We start from the raw sequence: 22,088 nt of genomic DNA on the forward strand, positions 1-22,088 counted from the left end.
AATTTTGTTTCAAGAAATGAAAATTTCAGAGAACAAAAAAATATACATCTTGATAAGTAGCACCATGGGAGCTAAAATCTTGTACCAACTTTAAAAACTAAACACCTTAGAGGGAAGCATAAGTCAAAAGCTATAATTACCAACAGAGACCTTGATACATGATTCCATAGGAACCATTTTGTCTTTAGAGTAATAATTTCAAAACCAAGAAATACTGAACTACTTGTTCATTAAAATCCAGTCTTGGGTTGGGTACAAAAACTCATGCACTTTCCTTAAATCCTTGCAGATGTCCAACTGTATTGATAATGAGACAAATGCAGCTTAAAGCAGTGGTGTGTTATTTTTCTATTATTTAATTATAAAGAACTTTAAAACTGATAATACCCCATGATAATAAAAATGTCACAGTCCATAAATGCTTATCTTTTAAATTGGTACAAACCATAGGAAAAACAACTTAATAATATGTATCAGGAGTCATTCTTCCTCTGAAATAGCCAAAGGAAATGAGGTTAAATGTATGGAAAAGGCTGTACATATAGTAACTCAGACAGTGTTTGTAATAGACAGTTGAGCAAAACCATAATTAAAACTGTATTTAAACTATTCTGTTTTATTCTAGTTATATCTATAGTTATCTTTAGGGAGTAGAATTATGGGTTATTTTTTATTTTGTTGTTTGCACTTTTTTGTGTTTTCTGAATATCCCAATGGGGGAGGAGAAATAGGTTTTATTTTTATCTAGAAACATGAGTGGCATAGCAGTGCAGGACATGGCAAACAGCTTTTCCTGTGCAACTCATGAAGGCATCGCAGAATTGCCAAAGGAAAGTACCTTATTTTCTTAATGGTAATACTGGACAGTTGGGTTAAAATGCTTTTTAGCGTGCTCTCTTCCTTTTTGGATGCTTCCTGCTGGACTTTGGCACTTTAAATGTGTGACTCCTCAGATTTTAGGAAACTGAGCTAATCAGAACAATTTAGATTCAGAGAATCCTGGAGAATAGAGGAGGCTAGACTAATTGAAATTTCCTTTGATGAACTTTCCCACAATGAGGCTATTTTCGAATCCTTTTTAAGAGGGGAGACAGAAGGAATTTTGTTGCTGCAGAAGAGATTACAAAGAATTTTAGTTAAGTCCCATTTAAGAGGGACTTATTTTGCTTTCCTTGACTCATTTTGGTCCTTTCTCTATCCCATAGCTGGCCCTGAAGGATCCTGTGCACACGGTATCACTGCAGCAGTTCGTTTATGAGAAGCTCAAGGCACAGCAGGAGTTACTAGGAGAACAAGGCTTCCAGTCCCTCATGGAAACAGTGGATACAGAGATTGTTACCCAGCTACAGGAGTTTTTGCAGGGATTCTAAGAGCACATGACATGTGTCTGTCTCCCCTTTCTGAAAAAAGCTGAATAACCCAGCCTGCCGTCTATATGTGTGAGCCTGCTGAGATGATGAAGAAATCACTTGTGTATAAAAGTAAAGCAAAGACCACACATTTTTTGCTACAGAAGTCAAAGAATAAGTGTTAAATGCCACACAACTCTAAAATCACACACCTATTCCTCAAAAGAATTTAATTTTATATTTTTAAGGGGCCCAGTGTTTGCTAGAGATACATTTGATGGCAATAGCTGTTTAGTTTCCTGTTAAGAAACTGATTATCTTCTAATCATGTGCTCTTAACACTTGAGAAGATGAAGGTTAATGTCTGAGATGTTTTTCTGCAACCAGAATTAGTTAAATTTGGCTGCCTTACCCTTTTTTTAAGCAAATGAAACTACAAGTTTGAAAAATGACAAAGATGTTCAGATGATGCATTTAAAGAAATTTTTGCAGCAGACAAAATTATAGAAATAGTGAGAAATATACATTGCTAAAGTTATCTTGCCTAGGAAGTTGTTTTCATCTGACATAGAAAACATGTTTTATCAGATAAATTGCTTTTATTTTCATTTTGATAATCTGATATTGGAATTAGTAAAGGGATTTTTTCCCCCTCATTTTACTTTCAGTAAATACATTTAGTATTCACGTGCATATTGTAAAACCTGCAAAAGTGAACTTCTTGTGCTACAGTACCGTGGAGGAGACCTCTGGCCATGGTCTGGTCCTAGTTCTTTTGTTATTCTTGGAGGCCAGCAGCCCTGTGAGCACCAAGAAGAACCAGGCAGCCTGCAGACCCAGCTGGGCCCTGACGTGGCTGTGACAGGCTGCTCAGCACTTACCCATCTCAGGTTCCTCAGTGCGTGAGTGAGTCAGGGCCTCAGTGATATGGGTGCACCTCAGAGGACCCACAGCAATCCCCAGGGTACCAACACTGATGTGACTAGTCTTCCTTCCTTATTCCTCCAACATGCAGTACCAAAAAGGGGGGAAAGGAAAATAAAGCCTTATTTGTGTTACTTCCACTTACTGTAAAGAACCTTTAAAGCATTTTTAAGGAAATATTCAAAAGCAGGGTTGCAAAATGTCTGATCTTTCTATAGAAAGTTGGGTACAGTATGTAACTGTGGGAAACCCACTGCCTCTTTGTTAGCTGTGGAACCCAAAATGTATGGAAATATTTGATGTTTTCAGCAAGGGAAAGAAAGTATGGTCTCAATTAAATTTTCCAAAGATACCTCACCTTTGACTAATTTGTCTGATTATTTTTCTTGCCCTACAAAAATTAATTCATAAAAAATTGCACAGTGAATTTTAAAGAGCCGTTTTCTTTCATACTTTGGCTTGTGCTAGTAGGTAGCAGTGCTACATATAGCAAATCCTAGTAACTCCTTTAGTTTCTTTTCATCTAAAGACTAAAAGCTTCTTTAATATAATATTTCTTTATCATCAGTTCTTTATCCTCATGATTGATCTAAGAAGAGTAATTTCTCTCTGTTGACTTTATTTTCATTTGAGACACTATTCCCATTAGTGTTATCAGAAATTCTCAAACCTGTTCCAGTTTTTCATTTATAGTAAAGTACTCAGCTTTCCAATTCCTAGCAGTTCATTACAGTTTCATAGCAAATATTATTAAAATAGCTGCCTTGTGGAAAATATTTAAGAACTAATCTCAGGGAAGAATTTGTCTCCCTTTTAAACCTACATATTAAAGTATGCTTTGTTAATAGCTTAGAAATATTCTTATATCTTCAATTTTTAGGTGCTCAACTAAGGCACAAAATGCAATTATTGGCTTTCAGAATGATACTCGTTAAACTGACTTCATAGGAAACATGGTAAGTTTTAGATTACTCAAGCAGGCCTCTGGTTCAACTTTTCTATGGTTCCTGATATAGAGTAATGACCTTCCATTCTATTTTATGTTTGAGATTGTATATCTAGGAAAGATATTTAATATCTGACCCTTTATTTAAAAAAAGTTTGCCAACGCCTAATATAAACTCCAAGAAGCAGGGAGATTTGTCTGTTTTGTTACTGTATATCTTTGAGGCACAAAGAAGCCACATGAAAAAGATATGGAATGAATGAATGATTTCAGTGCAGTGTAGGAGTGGACCATTAGTTACAGATCGTAAGTTTATGGTATATAATATACTCAGTAGTGTGATTTTATCTAACATTCTCAATCATTTACTGGAGGGCAGGTAAGAAGATGGAGGTGTTTGGAATTTTGCCAGAAGAAATGATGAAAATAAACTGTTGAGTGATAGACTGTGAAGTCTATCATAGAGAAAGGAAGAAATAAAGACCAGGAGTTGCCAGTGGACAAGGAGAGAGTATAAGGAATAGTGGTGGGAGGTTGTGATGAATTGGCCTATGAAGGACCTAAGTTAGAAAGACTGGAGGCTAAGGTGACAGAATGCAATGCCAGACTGCCTTTCATCAGAATGCAGAGCAGCAACAGGTGATAAGGCCTAGGACGAGTCTGTACCTGAATTTCAATTATGCATTGTATTTTCTGTTGCTTTCATCCATAGCATTCTCCACAGAGCAAGAGGCTTTCCCATCACTGGCACTTTCTATGTTAGCCCACAAAATGTCTATGAGCTCTTATGCCTCAGTTTCTCTTTTTGAAAAATGGAAAGACACATCAAAGAGTTGTAAAGTGTATATGCAATAAATATAAAGGTATGGATTTTTTTCTACAACACTAAGGTGCAGGAAATATATAATTATTTAGCTATCATACATAAAATTGAATCTAGCTCTAAGCTCTCATTAGTTTGCGATGACACAAAATACCAATCATTACTGGGGCCTCTTTTCCATCTTTGGCAAGGGAGTCACTGACTGTGTAATTCCATTCACTCTACCCCAAAGCTGCGGAAGTTTGAAGATAGTGATAGAGCAGGTCAAAAGACTAATAATTCCAGGTCTTGGAGCATAGTCTTTATCACAGCAGTATTTTGTAGCTTTATCATAAATTGATCCCTCCTCCCCTCTCATCTCCTGTGAGACATATTAGAGAAGGTTCATTAAAATATTTCGGAATGAATGTTACGTGTTAACATACTCAGATTTACAGTTTCTCTTGAAGAATCTTCACCTTAGATCTTGATTGTTATGTGCCAGGCACTACTACTAAATGCTGAGGTTTAGGACAGGGTACACGCTTTCATGAAGCTTTGCAATTCAGTGAGAAGACAAACGTCCAACATGATATAAGAAAATAAAGATTGTAATGGAAGTGTACACACAGGCAGCTGATGCACAGGGGAAGGAGATTGTGTACAAAAGTAATGATGCTCTCACTTTGTAGTTTGATAGCTATTTAAAAACCACTTTCAAACAGCATAGTTGGTGAAGTTATTGAAAAGTAGATGGCACTGTACTGGAATGGGGCAGTTCTCTGATTCCAAATGCAGAGCTATTCGAAATTGCTCTGACAGACAAAATCTTCAATGATTTTTGAGAAAACGTTGGATCTCTGTAGCCTCATGACTAATTCCTAATTCCATGAATTAAAACATGTGGCTCACTCCCTAAGGGTAATGGTCTTCTGTTCTATTTCTACAAACTTTATAATCCCCAAGTGAGTAGAAATTTTTTAATTGTTAGGGAATTATTAAGAGGAAATGAGATGCATGTCATAAAAAAACAAAATATTTTTCTTCCCTCGACTTTAAAAAAAGGTTTGAAACCCTAGAAACTTTGAAACAAAAGTATAATGAACACCAGTATACGCTTCATCTAGATTCACCATGAGTTATTAACATTTGGCCACATAAACTCTCTGCTGTATATGCATTCACATATATATGTAGATAGTATATAAATGTATTTATTTTTGCTGAATCATTTGAAAGTCAGTTGCAGGCATTATAACACTTCAGCCCCAAATACTAAGGCATATATCACCTAAAACTGAAATTACTCTACATATCCACAAATTCCATTGTACACTTAAAAAAGGTCAGCATTAATTGAATAATGTCTCATAAACAGTTCATATTCCAATTTTCCCGGTTGCCCCAAAGATATCTTTTTTGTGATGCCTGTTAGTTTTTTGATTGAGAATTCAACCAACATTGATTCATTACACTAGGTGATTTAGTTTTTAAGTCTAGAATAGCCCCTTCTTTTTTTTCCATGTCATTGTTTTTTAAGAATCCAAGCCTGTTTTGGAGTCTTCTAATGGCTTCCTCAATTCAATTCAGATGAAACTCTTGGCAACAAGGCTGCAGTGGTACTGTATACTTTATTTTGCATCACAGGTTTGCCTCTATTGATTAAGGGGGTTATCACCAGGTTGCTCCATTATAAGGAAGATCTTTCAAAGTGAACAATACTGCCCTGGAAATTTCCAGTGGATTTTGTTTTTGACCTGATTCAGATCTTATATTGCCAGCTTGCCTTTTCATTTGCAAAAAGCTTGTGCTCTAGAAAAGTAGAGTGCTTGAACTATGGAAAAAAAGTATATTGAACATAGTGCAAGTTTCACCAATCTTCTTAAATCTCCATGAATTCAATAGCTTGTTGCTATGGAACACCCCTTAGCCAAGAGTCAGCTCTCTTTCTCTTGTCTGCTTTTAATAGGTATGTAGTTCTTTGTGAATACCAATATAATGTGAACTCACACATCACTAAAAATAAAGACAAGCACCACCTTTCTCATTATCAAAACACCCTTTTTGGATTTTTAAACTGTTGGCAGAGGCAAACATGCACTAAAACTATCCTTTTAGCAAGACTTATATTTGGCTTCAGCTTGAAAGTTAGTGATGTGCCAGCCAGACTTGAGACCCTTTTCTTTCACTTGGTTAAGTATCAGAACCAGCACATTATCAGCTGATAAAATAGAGAAAAGAAAAAATTTCCTTAAAATGTGAAATGTTGATATTGGTATCATGTAGGACTCACTGACATCTACTGAAAAGCAATTGAAAGTCACTTTTTCCCTTTAAGAAGAAACTGCATCCTGTCCCTAACACATCCAATTTATATTGTTACATTAAGTGGTAAAAAACAATCCATCTGACTGCAAAACAAAAACTTTTTCCACAGCCCCTTGCTGCTTGCCTGAGCTTTAGAGCCCTTGGGTAAATGCCCTAATGCACTGGGAAAGGACTACAGTGATAGGTCTGAATTTCTCCCTTTTTACTTCTGGGTGGTTGAACATCTGGCCTGAGAGACTGCTTATGGTCTGGAGCACTTGGATAAAGCTCAAAACTGAGAGTCATTGACAAAATTTTCTCATGAAATCTTTCTTACTATAGCAAGCAGAGTCCCTGATTAATCAAAGATCTTTAACAAGCAAGAAGATTTGCTCTTTGTTCTAGCTTGCACCAGCATTCCAACTCATCTGGGCCTGTTGGAATTTATTTAGCCAAGTGCACTTTGAAGAACTGTCTAATCCAGGAAGGAATGTATTGATGTCTGGTCATATGAACTTTTTCCTTAGAAGTGAAACATTGATTTTTTTGTCACTTTAATTTCCTGGTAGGGTAAGAATAGAATCCAAGTAACTGCTAGAACAGGTTTGATGAGTCCAGTGAGGCTTAAAGCATTTATATTTGTCTGCCAGCAGGCAGATGGTTTTAAAGTGGGAAATTGGCCTTTGGCTAGAATTCTGTTTGTTGGAGATTTTTATTGCAAGGGGTTAAGGCAAAAAAAAAGTCTGGAGATGAGACTGAGCAGACCTGCAAGTAAGCTTTTAAATTTTCTCCATAGCTTTAACCTGAAGCTAGATCATCTAATTTCAAAAAGGGCAGGTCATTTCCACAGTGCTCTCTAGGCAAAGCCCCAAAGTGGCTTTTTTTTCCCCTTTCTTTAATGAACACTGCGATTTAAGCAATAATCTAGAAGAGCAAAACTTTTTGAGTGACAGGGAAGTTGTAGCTCATAAAGTGTTCACTGAGCTCAGAAGAGTTGTACTGACAGCTAGCCAAAGGAGAAAAGTCTATTGACAGATTGGGAGGTAATCACAAACCAATTATGAACTCCACTTAGGCAAGGAAGGCTGCGCGGTTTATTTCTCTCTTCTTTTGGATTGGAAAGCACATGTCCCATGCAATGTCTGACAGTGAAATCAATACTGTGAAATGGCCTTTTCTTTGCAGCCTTGTCTGTTTTTAACTTATAGCACAATGCATTGAGGAATGCTGAACTAGGTGAGCAAAGCCAATATTTTATTATCTTGATTAGATAAGCCAGGTAAAGGCAATTCATAAAATGGAAATCCAAATTTACTGAAACTGTAGAATAGGAATTAAAGGCTCTTTATACCTTTCTAAAGCCCCCTCCTTGTAGATGTATATCACTTTGCCTAAAGGAAGAAAGATTTTTTTTATTTTTTAGTTATAGAATTTCAGAGCATGGAGGGACTCAGAAAAAGATGATCTAGTCTAACCTTTTCATTTTACGGATGAGGAAACTGGGACCCAGAAAATTTAGACCTAGAACCCTGGTACCTACTCCAATGTACTTGCAATTATATATCTTTAAAAAAAAAATTTTAGTGGTTGCCGTACAATTTACAACATACATTTTAAATAGTCTAAGTTCACCTTCAAATACCATTATTCCACTTAACGTGTAGTGTAGATACTTTTAACAGTATTCCCAATTCCTTCCTGACATTACTGTCGTTCATTTCACTTACATGCTATAATCACCCAATACATTGTTACTATTATTATTTTAAAGTTATCTTTTAGATCAATTAAGAATAAAAAAGATCCAACTTTCTGACCTGTATCTTCTATCTGCCACCCCCGCCCCCCAGAAAAAACCCTGTATTTTGCTTGCAAGGCAGGTCTATTGGCCATGAATTCCCTGTTTTTGTCTGAGAAAGTCTTTATCCTTCATTTTTGGAGGATTATTTTGCTGGATATAGAATTCTTGGATGGTGGGTTTTTTTCTTTTATTACCTTAAACATTTTATTCCACTCTCTTCTTGTTTGCATGGTTTTTGATGAGACATCCACTGTAGTTCTTATTCTTGTTCCTCAATAGGTCATGTGTCTTTTTCCCTCTGACTTCTTTAAAGATTTTCCTCTGTCTTTGGATTTTTGAAGTTTGCATATGATACACCTAGGTCGAGTTTTCATTCTTGTTTGTTGGTTTATATCTGTTATAGTGACTTTGTTTTCTAGCATTTACTTTTATTCTTTTTTAAATTTCCAATTCTCTGCTTACATTACCCATCTGTTTTTGCATGTTGTTTACTTTTTCCATTTGAGCCTTAATGTATTGGTTATTTTAAAGTCTGATAATTTTAACATTGTGTCATATCTGAATGTGGTTATGATGCTTGCTCTATCCAGACTTTTTTCTTGCTTTTTTTTAAAAAAAGATTTATTTATTTATTTCTCTCCCCTCCCCCCCCCCCACCCCGGTTGTCTGTTTTCTGTGTCTATTTGCTGCGTCTTCTTTGTCCACTTCTGTTATTGTCGGTGGCACGGGAATCTGTGTTTCTTTTTGTTGAGTCATCTTGTTGTGTCAGCTCTCCGTGTAGGCGGTGCCATTCCTGGGCTGGCTGCACTTTCTTTCGTGCTGGGTGGCTCTCCTTACGGGGTGCACTCCTTGCGCATGGGGCTCCCCTATGTGGGAGACACCCCTGCGTGGCAGGGCACTCCTTGCGCGCATCAGCACTGCGCATGGGCCAGCTCCCCCGGGTCAAGGAGGCCCGGGGTTTGAACCGCGGACCTCCCATGTGGTAGGCGGACGCTCTAACCACTGGGTCAAGTCTGCCGCCTTTCTTGCTTTTTGACATGTTTTATAATTTTTCATTGAAAGTTGCACAGGTTGTATTGGGTAATAGGAACTGAGATAAAATAGGCTTCTGGTGTGAGGATTTGCAGTTCTGGCTAAGAGTTGGGCATTGTTTAATGTTTACTGTAAAATAGGTGCCTTTTTTTTTTTTTCAAATTCCTCTCATATCCTTGTTTTGTGTATCTCCACTTGACTTTGGGCTTCCCTAAGTACTTCTCTTCAGAGAGAATCTGTCCTGCAGCTCTTTCAGCAATAACCCACCTGTATTGTACTGGAGCCTGTTTGTGTGGTGGTAGGCAGTAGGGAAGAGGGAGCACTCTGTAACCTTATGTTTAAATCTCAGTCTTTGAGTAGGGCCTGTACCTTTACAAGTGTTTCTTCTTGCATAGTCTTTGCCCCTCCTTGGATGAGACAGACTGGAAGGGAATGGAGTAAGTGAGAGGACTGCTCTTCCCCCATGGCACTGTGACAAGGTTCTGGTAAAGTTTTTGTTCTGGAGAGTAGGCTTTTGTTAATGGAGAAGGTTCTGGGCATATTGCACAAGGATCACTCTGACCCTTCCCCTTTCAAAGCCACAGGAGAATCTTTCTCAGAACCTCATCATCAGAATCTGGTGGTTCCTCTAAGGCTGTGGCTCCCAGGAGTTGCTCACTCTAGTCCACACTTAGTCTCCAGCAATTTGTCAAAATTACCATTTTAGTGTCCCTTCTAGTGTCCCTACCAGTTTATGAATCCATTGGATTCTGCTCCAGGTAAGCAGTTGTTGACTGTGACTTTATGGATTCACCTGCCCTTCCAGATTTGTAGTGGGTTATATTAATAACCTAATAGAGGAACATTGGGAGAAGTAGAACTTGATAGACCAGCAATATTGTTTCATTAATGAGGAAGTTTAGTATAGGGAAAGACAGAAGACACCCTGTCACAGCTGAGATCTGGCAGAGAACATGGCTCTGAGACCCCACCCGGAAAACCCCTGAGGGAAGGTACTACTAAGAACAAAGCCAGAAAAGCCTGCCAAGCCCCTGGTCATGAGGGCCCACTCGAAGTTTCTGGGTTCAAAAGGAAGCCCTGGATACCTCCAAACAGAAAGTCCTCCCCATTGGTCTCCTGAGAACTAAGAGGTGAGGACAGAAAGTCAATCAATCAGAACAGCAAACAGCTGGGGCCCCTCCCAACCTGAGGAAGGGGGAGGGGGGGAGAGCTTCTTTAACAGAGGTAGCCCCCAGACCCAGTCTGCCTGGAGGATGCACGCATCCACATCTTGGGTGAGTGGACTAACTCTTCTCTGTTTTCTCATAAACTTTGTACTGGCCTAATTAAACTAGAGGGTGCATATCTGAATTCTTTCTTGCGATGTAGTCAGGAACCTAGAGAACGCAGTGTGTTCTGCTATCAACAAATAATTAAGAAATATAACTTGAAAAACTGGTAAGCCACAAAAACAACCTGTTGAGCAAATTACTCAGTCAAATGCTTTTTAATAGCATTTTTTTCCTTTTGATAAAATTAGCACATACTCATGGTAAGCAGTTGAAAATGCAGTGAGGTACTGTATATAGAAGGAATGTAAATTACCCACACTTTTACCACTTGGAGATAATCAGTTAACATTTTGCTGTATTTTCCTTGTTTTTTTTCTGTGTATAGATGGAAACACTAATGAACATTGGAATCATACTAATATCATTTTATTAGTCTGTCCTTTTATTCACTGTATATTTATCTATTTTCCCATGTCATTTAAATGTTCTTTTAAAATGTATATTTAAAATGTAATTATCTGTATAATAATTCATTATAAGGATTTAACTGTTCTCTGACTGAACATATTACTGTGATGGATATCCTTGTGCATAAATTCTTGTGTGCATCTCTTAAAATTTCCTTAAAATTACTTAGAAATGGAATGACTAGGAGGAAAAAATACTAGTATGAAGAAGATATTAATATTCTTTTGATTTTTATATAACTCAATTGCTTTTTGTGTGTTTTTCTTGATAGAGATGACTAATGTGCTGTTTTGGGTTTTTGGTGGCTTTTTTTTGAGGCAGGAATTGAACCCAGGACCTTGTATGTGGGAAGCTGGTTCCCAACTACTGTGTTGGTTTTTTTCATTTGTTTGCTTGTTGTTTGCTTTTGTTTTTTTAGGAGGCACCAGGGACCAAACCAGGAACCAACGATACTTCCCATGTGAGAGGCAGGCACTCAACCACTCGAGCCACATTTGCTCCCCAAATGTGCTGTTTTAAAACCCAGGCATCCCATCATACTTATCTGCATTTTGCACCAAAAGATACTACTTCTGACCCAGGCTTTCTTAGTTTTAGCACAGGATATTTAGTGACTTTGAATATTATGAGAAATAGTATATAGGAAAGACTGATCTTTGCAATCAGACAAACTGAATAGTCTCTCACAACTTAAGTAATTTAATTTTCCTGAGCTTCTTCAGTTTTCCCATTTGCAAAATGAAGATGATAGCTCCCTTTCCAGGTGGTTGTGAGAATTAGAAATCATTTGTTAGACTTTCACTGAACAAATATTGAGTGCCTACGTGTGACGTGCACTATGCTGGGTATTAAAGATACGCCGATAAACAAAAGCAGACGGGACTTTTGTTTTGAGCTTTCTGTTTATTGGGAAAGACATCCATCAAATATGACTGCAAATACATTTCAAAATGGAAGTGTGACCTGACATTATCATGGCATCTGATAGGCAGATCTGACCTCGAAGTAGAGGGGGATAGGCTCCTGTCCGGGAGTGATAATGGAGATGAGATGTGAAAAACAAGGAGGTTACTGGGCATGAAGGCGGATAGGACAGTGAGTGTTATCAGAGGAAATGAGAAAAGGCAGGATGAAGGGAGCACATAGGGGCTGAGAGAAGGCTGGCATGGCTGGAGCAGAGAGAGCCAGAGACTCAGGGTGCCTGACCTACCATCCTTAGAGTCTTGCTGGTCAAGTTAAATATTTGTTATTTAGAACAAGAGGAAGCAGAGGGAGAATGTGAAGGGTAGCACGAACAGATTTGCATTTTAAAATCAGAATTCTGACTGCAGCCTGTCAAGGATAGGTGGAGGGGAGAGAGTGACCTGCAGGCCAATCAGTTTAAAAGGTATTAGAAGTCCAGGGCAGAGATGGTGGTATCTTGGATAAAGGTGATGATGGCCAAAATGGGGGTAATATCAGTTTGGAATTGATTACTTCAGAGTGAAACCAATCTGGTAGTAGAAGGGGTTGATAGGCAACTTGGAGGACGGGGGTGGTGGTCGGAGATTCAGAAAACAGTTTCAGCGATGACAAGGTTCAAGTGTGATCTCCTTCCTCCTGCCCTCTGCAGAAGAGCACTGCCCAAAGAAGAAGGTTTTGTTGTTTATATGAAAGGGAGAAATAAGAGTGTAGAAAAAAAAAAAGTGTGTAAGGCACTGTGCCTGGCACACAGTAGGTATTCTCCAAGTGAGAGGATTCTGAGGAAGGTAGGCTTTCACTGCTACTTCCTACCACTGCTAAATCTCTCCTGGGTCCATGCTCTCTAAAGTTATTTTAGAACTTCCTGTTGCCAGACTTCTTTAGGCACTGGGAAATGCCCAGTATAATGAATTCAACTTTATAATGAATAATATTTTGGCAAAGTTTCTGTAATGTGGTTTAAATAACATCTTGCAGTCAAAATCCTTTTTGGAGGTGACATCTCCAATGTTTAAGCCACATTTTGAACATTGCATGATCTGTATTCATCTACCTTTTCAGGAATATAACCACTCTGTAAATTGAGAGATTTAACTTATAACAACATGCTGAAAGATGGGTTTAAGAGAACCTCTATTGAAGATGTGTCTGTTCCCATTGTCTGGATGATAATGTGCCTGGTAACTATAAGCCCCAGTGATCCAAGTTGAAGTTGCTGGTCTCCGATAACTGAGCTTGGAGAGAAAGTGAGCCCAGGAGTCCAAGATCACCAAGAGCCAGCCCTTGGTGGAAGAAAACCATTGTGGAAGCATTTCTGCAACTATTTTGATGAAAGAAATTACGTTAACTTGGTTGCCTTCCTGCAAAGTAGAAGAATAGCCATTAAGTGAGGATGTGAGTAAGGTACAAATGAAAGTCAGTGAAGTGATTCCTCAATGAGCAGCTCTCTTCTAAGTGGCATTTTAGATCCAAGCCTTTCCCATCTTGTGGATTCACCATCTTCAGCACAGACATCCAAATGGGTCACCCCAGGGGAATTCCATTAGAGCCCAGTGGAAGAGGAAATCACAGGGAATATAACTACAGGTGGGAGGTTTGTGTGGGGCAGGCCTGCAAGTGGTGCTTTTCATTTTGGCCCACATCCCACTGGCCGGAACTCAATCTCATGGCCTCACCTACATCTAAATCTGTGCCTAAAGGAAAAGACATGGGTTTTGAAACACAACACAGCCTCTGCCTCAGACACTTTTATGCCAAATGACTATTGCATTTCTTAATACTAACCAATACAAATTATAATCTAAGTAGGAACAAGGGAAAGCTAAATTGTATCTGGAGATTTAGGGAAAACTGAATTGAGTTTATTTTATTACCAGAGAATAAAGAAATACAGGTTGAAAAAATAAAATAAAACCTAGTTATGAATTTGCTCAGGAGGCATGGGATGACTTTGGCCTTTCTCAGTTCAGGGGCAAAACCTCCATAGATAGGAGCACTGGCAGCTGTAGCGGGAAGTCTAAATGAGTTGGTGAAAACAGCGCCTCACTAGTCATCAGACTTCCTGCAAGGGAGTCAAATGTTGAAGGCTCATTTACTAATCTTGCTTCATTGAGTGTTTTACTTTGCCAAAGGGGTGCCAATGCGAAGTACCAGAAATGTGTTGGCTTTTAAAAAGGATATTTATTTGGGGTAAAAACTTACAGTTCCAAGGCTGCAGAAAGTCCAGACCAAGGCACCATCAGAGATGCTTTCTCAACAAAGTCAGTTACTGTTTTTGATCCCACACAGTGAAGCAAGATGGCCCCCCAACTCTGCCCAAGTTTCAGCCTTTCCCTCTGAGATCACCATCTCTCTCTCTCTTTTTAAAAGATATTTAGATTATACAAATGTCACATAAAAAATATAGGAGATTCCCATTTGCCCCACTCCCTACACCTCCCATATTTTCCCACATTAACAGCATCCTTCATTGGTGAGGTACAGTCATTGCAATTGATGAACACATCTTGGAGCAGTGTCACTAAGCGTGGAATAAAGTTTACATTGTAGTTTACACTCTGTCCCACCCAATTCTGTAGGTTATGGCAAGATACAAATGGCCTGTATCTGTTGTTGCAATGTCATTCAGGACAATTCCCAAGTCCCAAAAATGCTCCTGTATTGCACCTGTTTTTCTCTCTCCCAGACCTCAGAACCTCCAGTGGCCACTGCCTCCATATCAACAAAATAATTTCTTCCATTGTTAAAATCACAATAAGTCTATAGTAGAATGCCAGTAAGTCTACTTTAGGACCTCACTGATATCAATTAAGAAAATTGAGCAGACTCACAGAGCTAGAGTCTGGAAGATAGGTTTACAGGAAATAGGGGGAAGAAGGTTCTGAGCCAATGCCCGTATGGGCAAAACATGTGATAAGGTGGAAGGGTGTAGTTGTACAGTGGAGGGGCATGGCGGTTGTCACCATCTTCTCTTGAGCTGCTCCGTGGGCACAACCTCTTGGGGCTTCGTGCATAAGTGATCCTTTCTCTTACACGGCAGAATCAAAAACATGGCGGCTTCCTTTTTCCTCTGTCTCTCTGAGTCTCTGTGTCTCCCTTTTTATCACACCCAGCAAGAGGGTGGAGCCTCAACAGGAATCATGCTCCCCAAATGGGTCTCACACCCACAGGGATGAATTAGTTTAAAATATAATATTTCTCTGTTGGGGGTTCATAAAATAATTTGAAACTGCCACAGTGAGGTAGCTCAAAAGAATAATTCATTGCAAATCTTAAAGATGATCCCTGTTTCCATCTTATTTTTTAGTTAGCTTGAATAATGATCAAGAACCATATTTAGATGCTCATGTATTATCACAAGACATTACAGTTGTGCAGAATGACTGTATTTTGTGGAGTCGAAGAAGAATGCAAAATAAGTTCCAAGAAACAAAATCTACCTCAGCACCATTTAGTTCAATTTTAAATGATAATGGAATGCAGGCTGCCTTCAACTGCGCTAGGCTTTTGCTCCATTCTTGATTTGGCCTTCAGAAAACACAACATTCAGTTTATCTACTCTGAGTGGTATTCTGGAAGGAGCGTAAACCCTGAAGCCAGATCTGAATTTGATTCCAGGTTTCAAGTCCTGGTTTTCCCCTTGTGGTAGGAAGAATAATGGCCCCCCCAAGTGAATATGTTACCTTACATGGCAAAAGTTACTTGAGTAAGGGTACATTTTCCTGGATTACCTGGGTGGGCCAATCTAATTGCATGAGTCCTTAAAAGCAGAGAACTTTGCCCAGCTGTGGCTAGATGTGACCCAAAAAAGGGTCAGAGATGTGAAGTGTGCTGGCTGTGAAGATGGAGGAAGGAGCCATGGGCCAAAGAATGCAGGTGGCCTCTAGAAACCGGGAAAGGCAAGGAAACAGATTCCCTCCTAGAGCCTCCAGAAGGAACACAGCCCTGCCAACCTCTTGGTTTCAAGGACTTCTGATTTCTGGAAACTGTAAGATAACAAATTTGTCTTGTTTTAAGATGCAAAGTTTGTGGTAATTTGTTATGGTAACAATAGAAAATTAAGACACTCACTACCTGTATGACTTGTTTTTCTCATCTGTAAAAATGATGTAATCTTATTGATATTTGGAGTTTATGAGATGATGTTTGTGATGCCCACTGTCAATCACTTCATGACTTAGTTTTGCAAGTCCAGACTGTAGGAGTCTGATTATATTGTCTCGAGTACCTTGCCTCCAATGTGGCCCAGCTGGCTGCCAACATGTAAGTAGCTGCATCTGGTTTCATGGCGCGGTGCCTTGCTGCCCAATGGGTGATTTGTAGACCCACAACATTAGCATCACATGGGAGCTTGTTGGAATCTCCACATCTCAGGCCTCAACCCAAACCTACTGAATCAGTCGGCATTTTTTTTTTTTTTTGGAACTGTTATACGGAGCGGGCACTTTTAAGAACAGAATCCCGAGGTAATTTGTATACAATTTAAAGTTTGAGAAACACTGTGGTTTCACATGAGGGAAGTGAAACAAAATAGATGCCTGGGCCCCGAATTTATGGGGGTGGGACTTCAACATCTGTATTTTTAATAAGTACCCCAGTTATTTCTAATGAGCAGGAAATTTTTTTTTTTTTAAAGATTTATTTTTATTTATTTAATTCCCCTCCCCTCCCCCGGTTGTCTGTTTTCTGTGTCTTTTTGCTGCGTCTTGTTTCTTTGTCCGCTTCTGTTGTTGTCAGCGGCACGGGAAGTGTGGGCGGCGCCATTCCTCGGCAGGCTGCTCCCTCCTTCGCGCTGGGCGGCTCTCCTTATGGGTGCTCTCCTTGCGCGTGGGGCTCCCCTACGCGGGGGACACCCCTGTGTAGCAGGGCACTCCTTGCGCGCATCAGCACTGCACTTAGGCCAGCTCCACACGGGTCAGGGAGGCCCAGGGCTTGAACCGCGGACCTCCCATGTGGTAGACGGATGCCCTAACCACTGGGCCAAAGTCCGTTTCCCAATGAGCAGGAATTTTATAACCACTGGAATAAATGCTAAGAAGTACACTTTAATATACGAGATTAAAATCAGAATTGTCAAATTTTCAATTAATATCTTTTTTCTGAGTAAAACAGCTATGCTACTTAAGCATCACTAAATATTATATATTTTTTAAGTAAATCAATTTTATTATTACATATTAAGAAAGCATACTATTCATTCAAGGTGTATAATCAATGTTATCTGTCATAATCACATAGTTGTGCATTCATCACTTCAATCATTATTAGGGCATTTTCATTTATTTTAATAATAATAATAAAAACCAGACAGACAAGAAAATTCTTCACCTCTCAATATCTCTCTGTTCTCCTGCTGTATGTAGCTTGTATTTCTGGCTATTCTTGCACAATTATTTATTTGTTTATGAAGCAGTTTTATTGAGTTATACTCACGTACCATATGATCTATCCGAAGTGCATAATCAATGGCTTTTAGTATAATCACAATGTTGTACGTTCATCTCAAAAATTTTAGAGGAATTTCATTACTCCAAAAGGAAAGACCCACACCCCTTAGTATTCCTTCCACAGCCCTACATAACCACTAATCTAATTTCATATTTGTAAATTGATTTATATTTACATTTTAAATAAATGGAATCATACAATTAGTAGAACTCGGTGTCTGGTCTCCTTCATTTAGTATAATGTGTTTTTTTGGTCTGATATTAACATAGTATTAACCTTCAAAGAAAAACAGTCTTATATATGTAATCTTACCCATATTCATATTTCACATATTTATAATTCACACAATATTTTTATTTCATAATAGCACAGTCATACAGTATTTGCCCTTTTATGTCTGATTTGCTTCATTCAACATAAAATCTTCCAGGTTCATCCATGTTGTCATGTTTCATGACATCTTTTCTTCTTACTGCTGCATAATATTCCATCGTGTATATACAACCTCCATTTGTTTATCCATTCATCAGTTGGACAAGTGGTTTTTCCCCAACTTTTGGTTATTCTGAATAATGCTGCTATGAACAATGGTGTGCAGATGTCTATTTGTGTCATTGCTTTCCATTCTTCTGGATATATACCTAGCAATGGTATTGCCAAGTCTCATGGCAAGTCTATATTCTACTTCCTTAGGAACTGCCAAATAGTCCTTCACAGTGCTGTACCATTCTACATTTCCACCAATAGTGAATAAGCATTCCTATCTCTCCACATTTACAGTTTTCTGCCTTTTTAATAGCAGCCAGTCTAATAGGTGTGAAATGACATCTCATTGTAGTTTTGAGTTGCATTTCCCTAATTGCTAGTGATGTTGAACATTTTTTTCATGTGTTTCTTTGCCATTTGTATTTCTTCTTTGGACAGTTGTCTTTTCAAGTCTTTTGCCCATTTTTAAATCAGATAGTTTGTCTTTTTATTGTTGAGATGTATGATCTCGTATCTTGGATATTAAACCCTTATCAGATATATGATTGCCAAGTATTTTCTCCTATTGAGTCAGCTGCCTTTTCAGCCTTTCGACAAAGTCCTTTGACATGCAAAAGTATTTAATTTTGAGGAGGTACCATTTATCTATTTTTTCTTTTGTTGCTCATGCTTTGGATGTAAGGTTTAAGAACTACCACCTACCACAAGATCTTGAAGATGTTTACCTACATTTTCTTCTAGGAGTTTTGTGGTGGTGGTTTTTATATTAGGTCCTTGATCCATTTTGAGTTAATTTGTGTTTAAGGTGTGAGATAAGGGTCTTCTTTCTTTCTTTTGGATATGGCTATCCAGTTCTCCCAGCACTATTTGTTGAATAGACTGTTCTGGCAGAGCTGGGTGGGCTGTGTTAAAAATCACTTGACTGTAGATGTAAGGGTCGATTTCTGCATTCTTGATTCAGTTCCATTGGTCAATCTGTCTGTCCTTATGCCAGTACCATGCTGTTTTTTTTTTTTTACCATTGTTGCTAAGTATTATGTTTTAAAGTCAAGAAGTGAGAGTCCTCCAACTTCGTTCTTCTTTTTAAAGACATTTTTTGGTATTTGGGGTCCCTCAGCCTTCTAAATAAATTTGATTATTGGCTTTTTGATTTCTGCAAAAAAGGCTGTTAGGATTTTTATTGAGATTGTGTTGAATCCGTAAATCAGTTTGGATAGAATCGACATCTTAATGATAATTAGTCTTCCAATCCATGAACATGGAATGTCTTCCCATTTATTTAAGTCTTCTTTTTTTTTTTTTTAGCAATGTTTTGTAGTTTTCTGATTACAGGTCCTTTATGTCCTTGGTTAAGTTTATTCCTTAATATTTGATTGTTTTAGTTGCTATTATAAATGGAATTTTTTTTCTGATTTCCTCCTCAGATTGCACATGGTAGCATATAGAAATGCTAGTGATTTTTGCATATTATAGACCAATATCTGTAATGAATATAGATACAAAAATCCTCAACAAAATACTTGCAAACTGAATCCAAAAGCATTTTAAAAGATCAAGTGGGTTTTATCCCAGGTATGCAAGGGTGGTTCAACATGAGAAAATCAATTAGTGTGATAAACATTGATAAATTGAAGAAGAAAAATCTTACGATCATCTCTTGATGCAGAAAAGGCATTTGGCAAAAAAATATAGCACCTTTTCTTGATAAAAACACTCTAAAAGATAGGAGTATAAGGAAGATTTCTCAATATGGTAAAATGCATATATGAAAAACCTACAACTAGCATTGTACTTAATGGTGAAAGACTGAAAGCTTTCCACTGAGATCAGGAACATGACAAGGAGGCCCACTGTCACTATTATTATTCAATATTGTGCTGAAAGTTCTAGGTAGAGCAATTAGGGGAGACAAAGAAATAAAACGCACCCAAATAGGAAAGGAAGAAGTAAAACTTTCAATATTTGCTGATGACATGATCCTAGATCTAGAAAATCCTGAAAAATCCACAACAAAGCTACTAGAATTATTTAACAAGTTCAGCAAAGCGGCAGGATATAAATATTACATTTTTAAAGTGATACATAAAGGAATATCAAAGAACAACAAAGAAACAATCTCACTGGCTCTGAATTATTATGATCCTTATACTGGCTTTGTCATATACACTTATTAAACTTTTCTTTCATAAGATTCATCCAGCTTTGCTTCAATGAGAAGTAACACTTAAACACCCCGTGGCTGTGGGACCTTGGCATTAAAAGATCTTAGTCTTCTAGTCGACCAACATGGAGCTGTTCCCCACATAATCTTTGAATAACTAGCGAAAACTGACAGAGCTATCTTCCCCCGAACTCTGGAAAACAATTAAAGGGTTGCAGTAACTGGGCAAGTGCTGAATCAAGAACACAGTTTTTAAAATGGTAGGAGAGAGCAGGTGTAGCTCAGTGGTTTGAGCACCATCTTCCCCTGTATGAGGTACCAGGTTCATTTCCTGGTGCCTCCTAAAAAAAAAACGGTAGGAGAAGCTCATGGCACCTTTGCTAGACCCTCATTAACCCCTTCCCTGACACATGGTGGAGACAGCCTGCACTCCTATTGTGGGTCCCCTGTCTGAGAGAGAGCAGGGTGACCTCTATCTGCGGGTGTACCAGTATGTCAGTGCCCTCTATCATGTGACTGCCTGAAAGACTGAACCAGGAAATTCCTCTAGAGCTCACCCTCCCAATCCTTGCCTTGCAGATTGAAGCAGATTGTCCACAGCTAAAGCAGTGTAAGAAACAATTAAGTCAAATCAGCCTGGGGCAAAGGATTACCTACTATGAAGTTATACAATAGAGCACCTTTGAGGGGAAGGTAGTCTATTTCATAGAGATGAGAGGGGACATTCAAATTCTTGTAAATGAGGGTGATGGGATAGTTTGGGTAATGGATGGTGGTAATAGCAGCACAACATTGTGAACATAATTAACTCTACTGGATTATATATTTGAATGTGTTTAAAAGGGACAATTTTAGGGTGTATGTATGTTACTAAAATAAAAATATAAACAAAACCATAGGACTGTGCAACAGAGTGAACCCTAATTAAACTATTGGCTGTAGTTAATAGTACAGTTATAATAATATTGTTTCATCGATTGTAGCAAAGTTACCATGCTAATGGAAAGTGCTAGTAATAGGGAAAACTGAGTGTGAAGGAGGTATATGGGAAAACTGCATGATTTTTCTGTAAACCTACAACTTCTCTAATAAAAAAATAAGTAAAAGACAAAAAAGCTTTTGGTTTTTTTATCTTTGGAAACTTTCTAACAGTTTATCATTTCTCAGAAACAAACAAGAGGTTTTGGAAAGCTTTCTCTTGTATCCCTTCTTCCATAGTCAGAAGCATAGAGGAAGTTTAACACAACTTTAATTAGGGTTGCCCAGCCACACTGCCAGGTGGCCACGACCAGAGCACACAGTTGCATTCCAATAACCAAAATTAGTATGGGTTCTCTCAGGGATACCCAGGGCAGAAAGCCAAAGGTGAACATTCTGGCCAGTCTTGAGAGAATGCCCAGACTCAGACTCTTACCAGGAGCTCCACATCCAAAGAGCAGAATAAGGTTATAGATAGAAGCCAAAATAAAAAAGGATGGAAGCACAGACAGCAGCAGGTGAGGAAGAGAGTGATGATGTTCCTCGACAGTTGTTGCAAACAACTTTGAAGTTTTTGTTGTTCATTATTAGGCAGCAAGGAGGTGAGGCAGTTATGTTGGGCTCCTTTTTGGAGCAGGGTGGAGGCAGAGCAGAATGGGCTGAGATTAGACCCAAAGAGGAAACTGTCCATTGTGGGCACCTAAGGTGGTGCAGCCCTTTACACTAGCTGCAAGGGCCAGGGAAGACCACACTTTCAGACTTTAATAGCTGGTAGAAATGGTCTCCTGCTGCCCCACTAGCCTGACTCCTTGTCCTAGAGCCTTACAACGGGGGGAGCTCTTTTTTAGGGTCTGATAAAATAGGTCTGGTCAGGCAGAAATGCCACATCACTGAACCTAAGATCCTAGGATAGCCTTTTTATCATCAGGAATTACCATTTCCCATTGTTGTCTTGGGGAACAGATGTGGCTCCCACCTACCACACAGGAGGTCCTGGGTTCGGTTACCAGTGCCTCCTGGAGAAGATGAGCAAGACACCAAGCTGGCGTGATGGGCAGGTGCGGCAAGCTGATGCAACAAGGAGACACAAAGAGAAAAGACAATGAGAGATACAACAAAGCAGGGAGCTGAGGTGGCTCAAGTGATTGAGTGCTT

General features: G+C 38.7%; 1 protein-coding gene across 1 annotated transcript in view; it reads left to right on the forward strand.

The window, feature by feature from the left end:
- Nucleotides 1–2,630, forward strand: part of IPO11 (importin 11) — a 256,004-nt gene extending 253,374 nt beyond the window's left edge. Inside the window, exon 30 of the mRNA XM_058309280.2 lies at nucleotides 1,206–2,630. Within this exon, the coding sequence (XP_058165263.1) occupies nucleotides 1,206–1,370 (165 nt within the window). The 3' untranslated portion in view covers nucleotides 1,371–2,630. The remainder of the gene's footprint in view (nucleotides 1–1,205) is intronic.
- Nucleotides 2,631–22,088: the final 19,458 nt, after the last annotated feature.

This window comes from Dasypus novemcinctus, chromosome 2 (assembly GCF_030445035.2).
Source record: "Dasypus novemcinctus isolate mDasNov1 chromosome 2, mDasNov1.1.hap2, whole genome shotgun sequence".
Lineage (NCBI taxonomy): Eukaryota > Metazoa > Chordata > Mammalia > Cingulata > Dasypodidae > Dasypus > Dasypus novemcinctus.